The 13,678-nt window shown below is 38.5% G+C and overlaps 1 protein-coding gene and 1 long non-coding RNA gene across 2 annotated transcripts; one reads left to right on the top strand and one right to left on the bottom strand.

The window, feature by feature from the left end:
- LOC107636491 lies at positions 5,048–6,013 on the top strand. Its single transcript, XM_016339995.1, has one exon. The coding sequence runs from the start codon at positions 5,048–5,050 to the stop codon at positions 6,011–6,013; it is 966 nt and encodes a 321-aa protein (XP_016195481.1).
- Positions 10,019–12,926, bottom strand: LOC110270644. Its single transcript, XR_002360282.1, has 3 exons — positions 12,844–12,926; positions 12,548–12,739; positions 10,019–10,133 (listed from the first exon to the last, which is right to left on the bottom strand). It is a non-coding gene; the product is annotated as an uncharacterized LOC110270644 (long non-coding RNA).

The raw sequence follows: 13,678 nt of genomic DNA, 5'->3' as shown, positions 1-13,678 counted from the left end.
GCCCCGGATGTTAGCTTTCCAACACAACTGGAACCACCTCATTTGGACCTTTGTAGCTCAAGTTATGGTCATTTGAGTGCGAAGAGGTCAGGCTTGACAGCTTTACGGTTCCTTCATTTCTTCATGAGTTCTCCCACTTTGCATGCTTTTCTCCTCACTTCTTCCATTCAATACTTGCCCTATGAACCTGTAATCACTCAAAAAATACATCAAGGCATCGAATGGAATTAAAGTGAGTTAAAATTGGCAAAATTAAGGCCTAAAAAGCATGTTTTCACATTTAAGCACAAATCAAGGGAGAATTGCAAAACCATGCTATTTCATTGAATAAATGTGAGAAAAGGTGATAAAATCCCCCAAAATAAGCACAAGATAAACCACAAAATTGGGGTTTATCAGTTTTTTCATCTAACAATCAACAATTATTCAATGCATGCATACATTCATCATGAGGACTTATTCATAGGTTGTAATGGGGCTAGGGTAAAGGTAGGGATGTATACGGTCAAGTGAGCTTGAAATTTAAATCTTTGATTAACCTAAGCTCTCACCAAACACATATAACAACCTATACAATTCTAATACACAACCTAGCTACACATGATTCCCACTTTTTTCACATACTCATGCATTCTCTTTAATTCACATTCCATATGCATTGATTTTTATTGAACTTTACTTTGGGGCATTTTTGTCCCCTTTTTATTCTATTCTTTTTCTATATATTTTTCTTTTTCTTTTTCTATAAATTTTTTTATATATATTTTTTTTTCTACATTTTTTTTAAAGTATATACTAACGTATCAATGCATATGGTTTTATATATTTAATACATGAGTATGCACCCAATTCCCAATATTTTCAACAAAAATAAAAATTACACTTTTACCTCAACCAATGTCCCAAGTTTCCCATACCTAATTTAAACACACCCTCACTAGCCTAAGCTAATCAAAGATCCAAATTAAGGACATTTATTGTTTTTCGCTTATGAGTAGTGATGTGCTACAATTAAGAATAAAAGGGATTAAATAGGCTCAATATTTGGCTAACAATGGTTGATAAAAGGTAGGCTATTTGGGTAAGTGAACTAAATGAAATGATGGCCTCAATTATATAAATGCATGTATACATGGAACAATGGACATAAAGAATCAAACAAATCAAAGATTACAATCATAGAAAGAGAATAATGCACACAAGAATGGAAATAAGTGGTTATAAGATGTAACCACACAATTGGGCTTAAAACTCACATGCTTGTGTTCTTAGCTCAAAAACCATGTTCCAAAATACATTCTTCAAGCAAGTTCAACACAAATTTTTTTCTTAAATTGGTAGGGTGCCCTAAAAATAATTTTTCTTGGAAAAGAAATCATCACCCTAACCAATTGGTAAATAAAATCCTGGCCTAAGCGGCTAAATCAAGCTGTCCCTAACCATGTGCTTGTGGCGTGAATGTATCAAGTGAAAAGCTTGAGACTGAGCGGTTAAAGTCGTGGTCCAAAACAATAAGAGTGTCCTTAAGAACTCTGGACACCTCTAATTGGGGACTCTAGCAAAGCTGAGTCACAATTTGAAAAGGTTCACCCAGTTATGTGTCTGTGGCATTTATGTATCCGGTGGTAATACTGGAAAACAAAATGCTTAGGGTCACGGCCAAGACTCATAAAGTCACTGTGTTCAAGAATCAACATACTGAACTAGGAGAATCAATAACACTATCTAAATTCTGAGATCCTATAGATGCCAATCATTCTAAACTTCAAAGGATAAAGTGAGATGCCAAAACTGTTCAGAAGCAAAAAGCTAATAGTTCCGCTCATCTAATTAAGACTGATCTTCATAGATGTTTTTGGAATTCATTGTATATTCTCTTCTTTTTATCCTATTTAATTTTCAGTTGTTCGGGGACAAGCAACAATTTAAGTTTGGTGTTGTGATGAGCGGATAATTTATACGCTTTTTGGCATTGTTTTTAGGTAGTTTTTAGTATGTTTTAGTCAGTTTTTATTATATTTTTATTAGTTTTTATTCAAAATTTACATTTCTGGACTTTACTATGAGTTTGTGTATTTTTCTGTGATTTCAGGTAATTTGGACCATTTTTACTGAGAGGACGGGAGGTAGCCATTGATAACGGTGAAACCCAACATAAAGCTTGCCATGGAAAGGAGTATGAATGCTTGGATGAAGACAATAGGAAAGCAGAAGTTCAGGAGGAACAAAGCATCTTCATACACTTATCTGAAATTCTCACCAATGAATTACATAAGTATCTCTATCTTATTTTATATTTTATTCATCTTTTAATTATCAATTCTCCATAACCATTTGAATCCGCCTGACTGAGATTTATAAGATGACCATAGCTTGCTTCAAGCCGATAATCTCCGTGGGATCGACCCTTACTCACGTAAAGTTTATTACTTGGACGACCCAGTGCACTTGCTGGTTAGTTGTGCGAAATTGTGAAAAAGAGTTGAGATTACAATTGTGCATACCAAGTTGTTGGCGCCATTGATGATCACAATTTCGTGCAAAAGTGATGAACTTGAGAAAGGAGTCATAGAAGTTAGTTTAGAGTTTCTCCTCTCATAATTCTCTTGGTCGATAGATTCTGGGTTGGTATGTGAGATGTAACCACCCTTGATTGAGACCCTGAGAGTTGTGTGGCATTGAAGATTAGTTGTTGAACTTCATCTCTTCTCATGACCAATTAGATCACAACAGTGGCAATTGATTGTGTTGAGAGAAATTGAGTCACCAAGAGATTGGGACCCAATTACTTACAATCTGCCATGGATCTATCTTACATGATTCAGAAGGAATTGATCACCATTAATTATTGAGAAATCAACACCTCTGATCCCTAATGATCTCTCTAATCATTAATATTTAATTCTGTTCTCTTGAATTTCCTATTTTCCAATTCCAAATTCCCTTGTTTACATGCCTGCAATTTAGCCTTTCTACCATTTACATTCAGCTTTTAATTACCTGCAATTTAAGCTTCTGTTATTTACAATTCAGCCTTTATTTTCCTACCCTTTAAGTTTCTGCTTCTACATTCCAGTGTTTAATTCAGTCTATTTTACTTTCAGTCCTTTAAATTCCTTGTCAATTAATTCTCTGCAATTTATCTTCAAGTTACAAATCTTGAGAAATCACAAAATTGTTTGCCTAACTAGAACATCATTTAACTAAAGTTGCTTAATCCACCAATCTTCGTGGGATCAACCTCACTCTCGGTGAGTTTTATTACTTGATGTGACCCGGTATACTTGTCAGTAGTACATACGTAAGAAATCTAATTTTCCTATATCAAGTTTTTGGCACCGTTGCCAGGGATTGGTAAAGGTTAACAATGATTAAGTTGGTGCTAATCTAGATTAGGCCTTTTTCTTTTATTTGGTTCAAAGCACATTAACTGTTTGACACTTTGTGTCACCTAACCTTCTAACCACACTCTAGTATTAAAGTGTTCATTTTTCATTTGGTTTGTTTGTGATTGTGTATGTCAGGAGCAAGGAGAGAAGCATCTACATCTTTTGGTTCTGAGCCTGAAAGAACCCTCCGGAGACTTGAAACAGAAGCAAGAGGGAAGAGGGTAATTGGTGAAGAGAACTCAGAAGAAGAAAATCAAGTCATGGAGGACAACACGCATAACCCATATGAGGAGGTTGCTAACAACAATAGACAACCTGCTTGGAGGGTATTGGCCTCATACACCATTCCTAATCCCAGGAATTATGGAAGTAGCATACTCACTCCAAATGTCCATGCCAATAACTTTGAGTTGAAACCTCAACTCATCACTTTGGTATAGAACAATTGCTCTTATGGAGGGGGTACTCTTGAAGACCCAAATCAACACTTGTCCACCTTTATGAGGATATGCGAAACTGTTAAGACAAATGGTGTGCACCCAGACATATACAAGCTATTGTTGTTCCCATTTTCTCTTAGGGATAAGGCATCTCAATGGCTGGAGACCTTTCCCAAGGAGAGCATCCATAACTGGGATGCTTTAGTGAGCAAGTTCCCAGCTAAGTTCTACCCACTTCAGAGAATTATCAAGTTAAAGACATAGGTGCAAACTTTCACATAGATGGATGGCGAGTCACTCTATGAGGCATGGGAAAGATACAAAGCTTTGATAAGGAAGTGCACACCTGACATGTTTAGTGATTGGGTTAGACTCCAGAACTTCTACGAAGGTCTAACTTTGGAGGAAAGAAAGGCATTAGACTACTGTGCAAGAGGCTCACTCCAGATGATGAAAACAGCTGAAGAAGCTCAAGATCTAATAGACATTGTTTCCAACAATCAATATTTCTATTCTTCTCAAAGGCAACGCAACCCAGCACCAAAGAAGGGTGTATTGGAGCTTGAGGGTGTAGACACTATATTGGCACAGAACAAATTGATGCATCAACAGATCCAATAGCAGATAGAGATGATGGCAAAAAGAATAAATGGTCTTCAGCTAGCTGTAGTAAGCACAGCAAGTAAACCTTCAAATGAATGGAGTCAATATGAATAAGGCAACACTAAGCAGCAACCAGAGCAAGTGCAGTACATGCATAACACCACAAATTCCTCACAAAATGACTTCCATGGTGATACATGTAATTCATCATGGAGGAATCATCCTAACTTGAGGTGGGATGAAAATCAAAATCAAAACCAATGGCAGAGGAATCACAACTCCAACAACTCCCGCAACATAAACAACCAAAAACATTCATCCAATAACACTAACCAATACAAGAAACCACAAAATACATATCAGCAACCCCACAACAATTCACAAGTCCATCATAATTACTTCTCCACACCACCATTCAACTCACAAAATACCCACCTCAATGTCCCAAACAACTTTCAGCAACAACAATCATACCCCGACATACCACCCATTGACCACCAGGAAACCAGGATCTCAAATCTTGAAGCAAACTTGAAAGCCCTTGCTCAAACTACACAAAGTTCAGCCAAAGGACAAGAGAGCCTAATTAAAGGATAAGAGCGACATGAGGCCACGATGAGGAATCTTGAAAGACAAGTGGGACAATTGGCTAGACAAGCTGAACGGCCAACTAATACCTTCCCAAGTGATACAATCCATAATGCAACGGAGGAATGTAAAGCTGTGCAGTTGAGAAGTGGCAAGATTGTTGGAGAAGACACAAAGGACATCAATGATGAAGCAACAAAGCCAAAAGAAGAGGACAAACTGGACAACAAGAAGGATAAAGAGGTACAAACCTCTAAGAAAGGCAAAGAAATTATGAAGCCACAACCAGAGGAAAAGAAGGAAGGAGTGAAGCCCTATGCACCCAAACTCCCTTACCCACAGAGGCTACACAAAGAAATGAGGGACCAACAATTCCCTAAATTTTTGGAAATCTTTAGGAAACTTGAAATTAACATTCCATTAGCTGAAGCCATGGAGCAGATGCCATTGTATGCAAAGTTTCTTAAAGAACTGATTACCAAGAAGAGAAGCTGGCAGGAAAAAGAAACTGTGATCCTCACCCAAGAGTGTCGTATAATCATTCAAAAGGGACTTCCACCAAAACTCAAGGATCCAGGAAGCTTCCTTATACCATGCACTATTGGGAACATGTTCATTGATAAAGCACTCTGTGACCTGGGAGCAAGTATTAATCTAATGCCTCTAGCCATGAGGAAGAAATTGATGATAGAAGAGGTTAAGCCCACAAGGATGTCATTACAACTTGTTGACAGATCTCTCAATATACCAAATGGAGTAGTGGAGAACCTATTAATGAAAGTTGGAAAATTCATATTCCCAGCTGATTTTGTGATCTTGGACATGGATGAGGAAGGAAATAACTCAATCATCCTTGGAAAACCATTTTTGGCCACTGCTAGAGCAATCATTGATGTTGAAAAGGGAGAGATGGTTCTCAGAGTGCAGGAGGAGCAAATGGTTATCAATGTTTTCAAGGCAATGCAATATCCTACTGAGAAAGGAATTACATGAGAATCGACATGGTGGATACTCTGGTTGAAGAAGCACTTGAAGCAAACCAATATGGAGACCATAAGGAAGCTCAAGACGTACAAGGGGAAGATTCAAAAGTGACACAGTCACTGGAAAATTCAGGTGGAGTTAAGGAAGAAGGGGCATCAAAGCAAGAATTGAAACCTCTCCCTCCTCATCTCATGTATGCGTACTTTAGTGGAGAGGACAACCTTCCAGTCATCATTAATTCATCCTTGAGCACACAAGATGAAGCCAACTGATTGAGGTGTTGAAATCCACAAGACAGCTTTAGGGTGAACAATTGATGATATCAAGGGTATAAGCCCTGCTGTTTGCATGCACAAGATCTTGCTAGAAGAAGACTCAAAGCCAGTGGTACAACCCCAAAGGAGGCTTAACCCAACCATGAAGGAAGTAGTTCAAAAGGAGGTGATGAAGCTATGGAATGCTGGAATCATTTATCCAATATCTGACAGCTCCTGGGTAAGCCCAGTTCAAGTAGTGCCAAAGAAAAGTGGTATGACTGTCATCTTTAATGAGAAGAATGAACTCATTCCCACAAGGACGGTGACAGGGTGGAGGATGTGTATTGATTATAGGAGGCTGAATGATGCCACAAGGAAGGACCACTTCCCTCTCCCCTTCATTGACCAAATGCTTGAAAGATTGGCTGGCCATGCTTACTACTGCTTCTTGGATGGATACTCTGGATACAATTAAATAGTGGTGGATCCCAAGGACCAAGAAAAGACCTCCTTCACCTGTCCATTTAGAGTCTTCGCCTACAAGAGGATGCCCTTTGGGCTATGCAATGCTCCAGCAACTTTTTAAAGGTGTATGCTTTCCATATTCTCTGACATGGTAGAAAAATTTTTAGAGGTATTTATGGATGACTTTTTTTATTTTGGCAATTCCTTTGACACTTGCTTACATCATCTAACCTTTGTTTTAAAAAGATGTCAAGAAACTAATTTGTTTTTGAATTGGGAGAAATGCCATTTCATGGTACCTGAGGGAATTGTTCTTGGACATAAGATTTCAAATAAGGGTATAGAAGTTGACAAAGCTAAGATAGAGATCATAGAAAGGCTTCCTGTACCAGTTAATGTAAAAGCAGTAAGAAGTTTCTTGGGGCATGCAGGTTTTTATAGGAGATTCATCAAAGATTTTTCAAAAATAGCTAAACCACTAAGCAACTTGTTGGTGGTTGACAACCCTTATATTTTTTATGATAGTTGTAAGAATGCTTTTGAAACATTAAAAAATAAGCTCACTACAGCACCAATCATCACACCCCCAGATTGGGAAATGCCTTTTGAACTCATGTGTGATGCAAGTGATTTTGCCATTGGTGCTGTATTGGGACAAAACAAGGATAAGCTGCACCATGTCATCTACTACACAAGTAAGGTGTTAATGAAGCACAAAAAAATTATACCACCATAGAAAAGGAACTCTTGGCAATTGTATATGCATTTGATAAAATTAGACAATACTTTATTGGTTCAAAAGTTGTAGTGTATACTGACCATGCTGCACTCAAGTATCTCATGTCTAAGCAGGATGCCAAGCCAAGGCTTATCAGGTGGGTGCTATTGCTACAATAGTTTGATATTGAAGTAAGGGACAGGAGAGGAAGTGAGAACCAAGTTGCAGACTGTTCATGCCCTGGATCGAGCTGTACGACTCAGGCTGATAAAAGGACAAGTCGACCGATTCGGGTCTGGAAATTCCCGACCTCTTCTCAAAGAGCTCGGCCAAATCACCGGAGAAGCCCAAAGAAGGCCCAAATGAAGGAACCCAGCCCAAATCTAAAGGCAGCTAAATCCTAGAAAGATAAAGGCGGTTCCCCTTAAAGATAAGACGACTTCACTCAAAAATAAGATAAGATAACTATCTTATCTCCAGAAAGGTCACTCCAAAAAATTATAAATACACTGGAGCACTCAGGTATAACTCAAACTCTGATTCTACAAAAAAAACTGCCTAAAGCACGTGCTAACTTAAGCATTGGAGTCTCTTGCAAGTACCACCACCCTCCGGTGATGAAGGATCAGCAACACCACCAAGTTCAACAAGTCGGACACAACAGCTCCGGCCACCATCACGAAACTTGTCTGAGATCGACCTACAGTTTCAGGTAACCCTCGGAACATTGGCGTCGTTGCCGGAGAACCTAAAAGTCATCCCATCATCATGATGGACAACCTTGACAACGACCATGACTCTGATCGAGAAAATAGGACGCCACATAAGATCGCGAACACCATACCAAAAGATGCATCTCAACCAAATAAAGACAAAAATTTGCCAAGTACATAAATCATGGAGGCACTACAAGCTCAACAAAACCGTCTCCAACAACTCAAAAAAGAAGCCGAGCATCAACGGAAAGACGAGAGGGACCTTCGAAGAGAAACCAGATGGCGCCGAGAACTAGAGGATAAGCTCCAAAAGCTCGAGGCAGATCTAAAAACCAAAACCACTCAAATCGGTCACGATGACAACCCCCACAAAGATCAAAATCCCTTCACCAAAGAAATCATGAAAGCTAAAGTTCCAATGTATTTCAAAGCTCCTGACATGACCTCATATGACAGAACCTCCAATCCAAGCCATCATCTCAGCAATTTTCAGAAGTAGAATGTATCTCACTGATGCCTCGGATGCTATTTCGATGCAAAGCCTTCCTGACTACTCTGACAAAGACAGTAATTAAGTGGTTTGACAGTTTGCCTCCTAGATCTATCACAAGTTTTGATGACTTAGCCAAGAAATTTCTGGCCAGATTCTCTATCCAGAGGGACAAAGCCAAACACGCCCAGAGCCTATTAGGGATCAATCAAAGAGATCGGGAGAGTCTTCGCAACTACATGGAAAAATTCAACAAGGCATGCCTGGACATACAAAGCCTACCAACAGAAGTAGCCATCATGGGTCTCATCAATGGCCTGCGAGAAGGGCCTTCAGTCACTCCATATCAAAGAAACACCCAACATCTTTAAATGAAGTGCAAGAACGGGCAGAGAAGTATATTAACATGGAAGAAAATACTCGGCTAGGAGAGACCACAAAACCCGGATTCTCTTACTCCTCCAGGGATAAGGATAAAGAGTCTAAGAAAAAAGAAGATCAACACGGAGAGAAGCTTAAGAAATACCACAATTACACCCCTCTCTGGGTGTCTCTTGTGGATGTTTACCAAGAAGTGTGCCACACTAAGAAGATTCCACCACCTTGGCCAATCAAAAGCAAAAAAGGAGGGGGAAATCGGATAGAATATTGTGAATACCATCGAATCTATCGACATCCTATCAACGAGTGCTTCGACTTGAAGAATGTCATAGAAAAACTGGTGAGAAAGGGGAGACTAGATCGGTACTTAGCCAGCAAGACGGATGAACCCAGAAAAAGAAGAAGGGACGAAGAGGTCGGACGAGCAGACTGACCACCTCACACCCTAGAGAGACACATCCACATGATAAATGGAGGATTTACGGGAGGAGGAATCTCCAAATTATCTCGCAAAAGGCACCTTAAAGAAGTGTATCATGTCGAAGGAGGAGAAGGACCACCCGTCTTCTCTACTATTACTTTCACCCAAGAAGACGCGGCAGACATCATCCCGAGACCTTATGATCCTATGGTTACTACTATCATATTGGCAAACGCGAATCTCCATCGCACACTGGTGGACCAAGGAAGCTCGGCAGATATCTTGTTTGAACCCGCCTTCGATTGTAACGACCCAACATCCAATACGTCATGATCGTACCAAAAGTAAGGAGTTACTAACCTATTTCTTTTATTAACTGTTTAATATTGAGCCTTTAGTTCGATATCGCGTTTCTATTTTATAGAAAATTCCAAAAAATTTTGTTTTTATTAATTAAAATCATATAGCAAACATCACCCAGTAATAATAATCACATAATTATTAATAATAATATCTGTCATACAAAAGATTTCAAATAAAACTCAGATACAAATCCTATCCCTCTGTATAAAATAAAAATGTTAAGCAATAAGAGTGAGGGAACTCTATGAATGTAACTTAACTCATAAGTAAATTCTATAATCTCTCGTAGCTTCAAACTGAGTCTTCGAATCTGTGTCACTGAAAGGTGGAAGATTTTGGGGTGAGAACAAACCACACATTCTCAGTAGGGAATGGGAATGCCGTAAAAGTAATTATTAACATGCAAATAATTAACATACTCAAGGAAACTATATTTTTATCAAACCTTTTTGAAAATACTATTCTTGGTTTTAATTTAACTAATTATTTACCTCTTTCAAAAAAATCTAAGCTCAAAACAAATTCCAAAATATAAAACTGGTCACGTTGAGCATTTTCTCAACCACATAATTAATTTTCAATCACAACGTCAATTCTTAATCATCATCGTACATTCACCAACTAATAGCACTAACAAGAGATTCAATTCAACACACAAACAAGTCACAGCAAGGCAAACAGCACAATCACAGGGAAGTACAACGAGCAAACCCAATCAAATGCAAATGCACACACAAGGATGATGCATGTCTAGCCCTAGTGCAGGTAATGAGCTCATTTGTCGGTTACATACCCGCTCCCGACGTTATCCGGAGTCCTCTGACCAGGTAATGCTTCCCTGTTGGCAATGCCCCTCGCAAGAGTCCTTTGACTTGTGAGGCAAACCACTGCAAGAGTCCTTTGACTTGCATGGCGGAGCTAGTTAACTTATATCTGCCCAACACACTCTCTGTAAGAGTCCTTTGACTTACAGGAACATACACACACTCTCACTGTAAGAGTCCTTTGACTTACAGGAGGATACACACACTCTCACTGTAAGAGTCCTTTCACTTACAGGAGTACATGCTAGTCGTGTGTTCTCGATACCTCTGTAAGAGTCCTCTGACTTACAGAATAGCATTATAGTTAAGTATCCCAGGAAAGCACTCTCAGTGGTCGTACCACCATCTATCTGACTGCCTTCACGCAGCAGATCATCACATAATCATTCTCATTAATCATCATTCATTATCATTCTCATTATTCATCATCATTTTCACATTCTTATGCAGTACCTCTTTCTTTCTCTATTCAATCATACTATACAAACTTTACATCTCTCACTTTTACAACATCTTGGCTCAAACCATTTCTCTTTATCATTCGGATTCGAACCTTATAAATTCACCAAACTCCTGAAAATTAATCCTTTATTTCAATCTTAAAACATAATTCTTTTCATATTAAATCAATCTTGGAATATAGTTTATTTCTTAAATAATTTAATTTTGAAACATAAACCTTTCTTTTGTAAGTCAAAATTAAAATAGAATAATTTTTTTCTTCACTAAATAAAGCTTAAATAATATCATTTTCCGAATCTAAATCTTCTAAAATAACTTCTCAAATAAAACCTCATATTTTACAAAATTCCGGCAGCACCTCCCCTAAAACTCGGACTTAGCCACCCTTACAGGTTCCTTCTTTCTCAACAAATCACCAGCCCTTTTATCAGTAGTTATCACAACAACAAAATCTCAATAATCATTTCATCATAAATCAGTTTAACGATCGACATTCTAACATCAATTACAATCAGAGTTTTCATAAACTATTCTTTAAAAGTAAATTAATCCAGCTTCGAAAATTCATAACTAATATTCCAAACACCATACTTTCATATTTCCAATTATTTTTAAAGTTATTTAGTTATTAGCAATGTTACCAATTTATTCTAAAGATCATACTTTAAGAAAATACTTTAGTAATCAACCTTCAATCCTTTAACCGTTCTCAAAATCAACTTTGGTTAACCTTAAATTAACAATAATAACCAACTCAATATAATCAACTAAAATCTGAATTTCCAACACCTGTGAAGTAATCAGAAGGCAGTCACAATTAAACCATTATCACAACAATTCCAAACCGAGCACAAACTTGAATCAGTTCAACACTCAGTATAATATTATCCAGTCAAATTAACATATCCAGTAACCAATAATTTCTCAAACAAGCTTGCAACAATATCCACCATCATCAATTACATTTCAATTTCACAACTAAATCAAGAAATCAGCATAACCAGGAATTCGAATAATTAGTCACTTTCAAACAATTCAATCATGGCTCACAAATCACAATTCACAGCTTCAAATCAAAATCAGTTTTAATACCACACCAATCTTACTCCCACAACCTCATTCCAAACTTAATTCCACCAACCAATTTCTCATAAGAAAACCATACATTCACAGCAACAATCCAAACTCAATTCATCAATTATCCATTCGACAACTTTTCAATAATTAGCTCAGCATATTTCAATTTAATAAATTACACTAATTTAATCATTATTCACAACATCATCTAATTTCATACACAGCTCAGAATAATCACAACAACCAACCAATTTCAAATGCATTTCAAGTCATTCACGTCGATTAAGAAATTCTTAACCATTGTTAACCATTTGCACTTATCAAAATAACTTTGTAGGCATTCTAAATTAAAAACATTAAATCCCCTACCTCAGTGTCGCATTAACAACACAATCAAACCAAATAGCAGCCTCGGTGACGTTTTTCCTATGAGTTCCCTTCCTTTGGCAACAACACAGCAGCTCGGAACCTATGTAGCAGCATCAAAATCATCAAGAGTAGCTCCAGAAATTGGTTCCTAGCGACTCCAATGGCAGTATCCACGGCTGCAGACTCCGGTAACTACGAAAATCACAAGCAGAAGCAGAACAGAGGACAACAATGAGCAGAGGCAAGGATGAATTATATTAGAATCAAAACAGCAACTTCGGCGTTTAAACTAGTACCAGTGGCAGACTTTACTCACGGCGGTGGCGACGAAGGGCACAAACGATGGCACTGGAATGACGGTGACAGAACCCTCGCGGTTCTTCCTCTCTGAACCGGGTTCCCGACGGCGACGATGACAGAACAGCAACCCAGGAACAGCAGCTCCTCTTGTGCGTCCTCTTCCTCCATCACTCAGCGATGGCGACGCGACTTCACGGAACGGCAGCGACAACGGAGCATGAACAGCGACGGCGACGGAAGGCACATCGACGCCTTCTTCCTCCTGCTCTTGGCTCGGGCTCGTCTCCCTCCTCTAGTTCCTTCTGCGACGGCATGGCTTCAACGGCGAGGCTCTCTGCGGCTCCACGAACGGCTGACAGGAGGCGCTGCAGCGCGGGCAAGGCTGGGCGATGCTGGGGATGGTGGCGTGGGATCCTTGCGTGCGATAGTCTGGCGGTCACGGCGGTGGCGGGCAGCAGCTCTTCTCTCTCTCTTTCCTCCCTGTTTTGTTGCTGTGTGTGAATGTTACGTTGAAGGAAAGTGAGGGTGAGGCTACGGCTTTGTAGGGTTAGGAATTGGGGAAATTAGGGTTTCTGAATGAATTTGGGGATTAGGGTTAGAATTTAGTGATTTTATAAAGTAATATGGAAGATATGAATAGATATTTTGATAAAATTGGAGGGTAGAGTAATTTTAAAACCAAATATACTCTATTATAAATATTTAAGAACATTATTTATCAACATATTGCTAAGTTCAATCAATTATTTCTAATTTTCATTATAAAATGAACAAGTTAATTATATTTTGTAAAGTATAATTTCAATTCAAATATCAATTTTCTAGATTAGA

The sequence above is a fragment of the Arachis ipaensis genome, chromosome B04, assembly GCF_000816755.2.
Source record: "Arachis ipaensis cultivar K30076 chromosome B04, Araip1.1, whole genome shotgun sequence".
Classification (NCBI taxonomy): domain Eukaryota; kingdom Viridiplantae; phylum Streptophyta; class Magnoliopsida; order Fabales; family Fabaceae; genus Arachis; species Arachis ipaensis.
The sequence above is the reverse complement of the archived record's forward strand: the minus strand, read 5'-3'. Positions and strand labels throughout refer to the sequence as shown.

Bases quoted from the DNA above. Each gene is read 5' to 3' on its own strand.
- LOC107636491 (XM_016339995.1), top strand. From the start codon at position 5,048: ATGAGGAATCTTGAAAGACAAGTGGGACAATTGGCTAGACAAGCTGAA.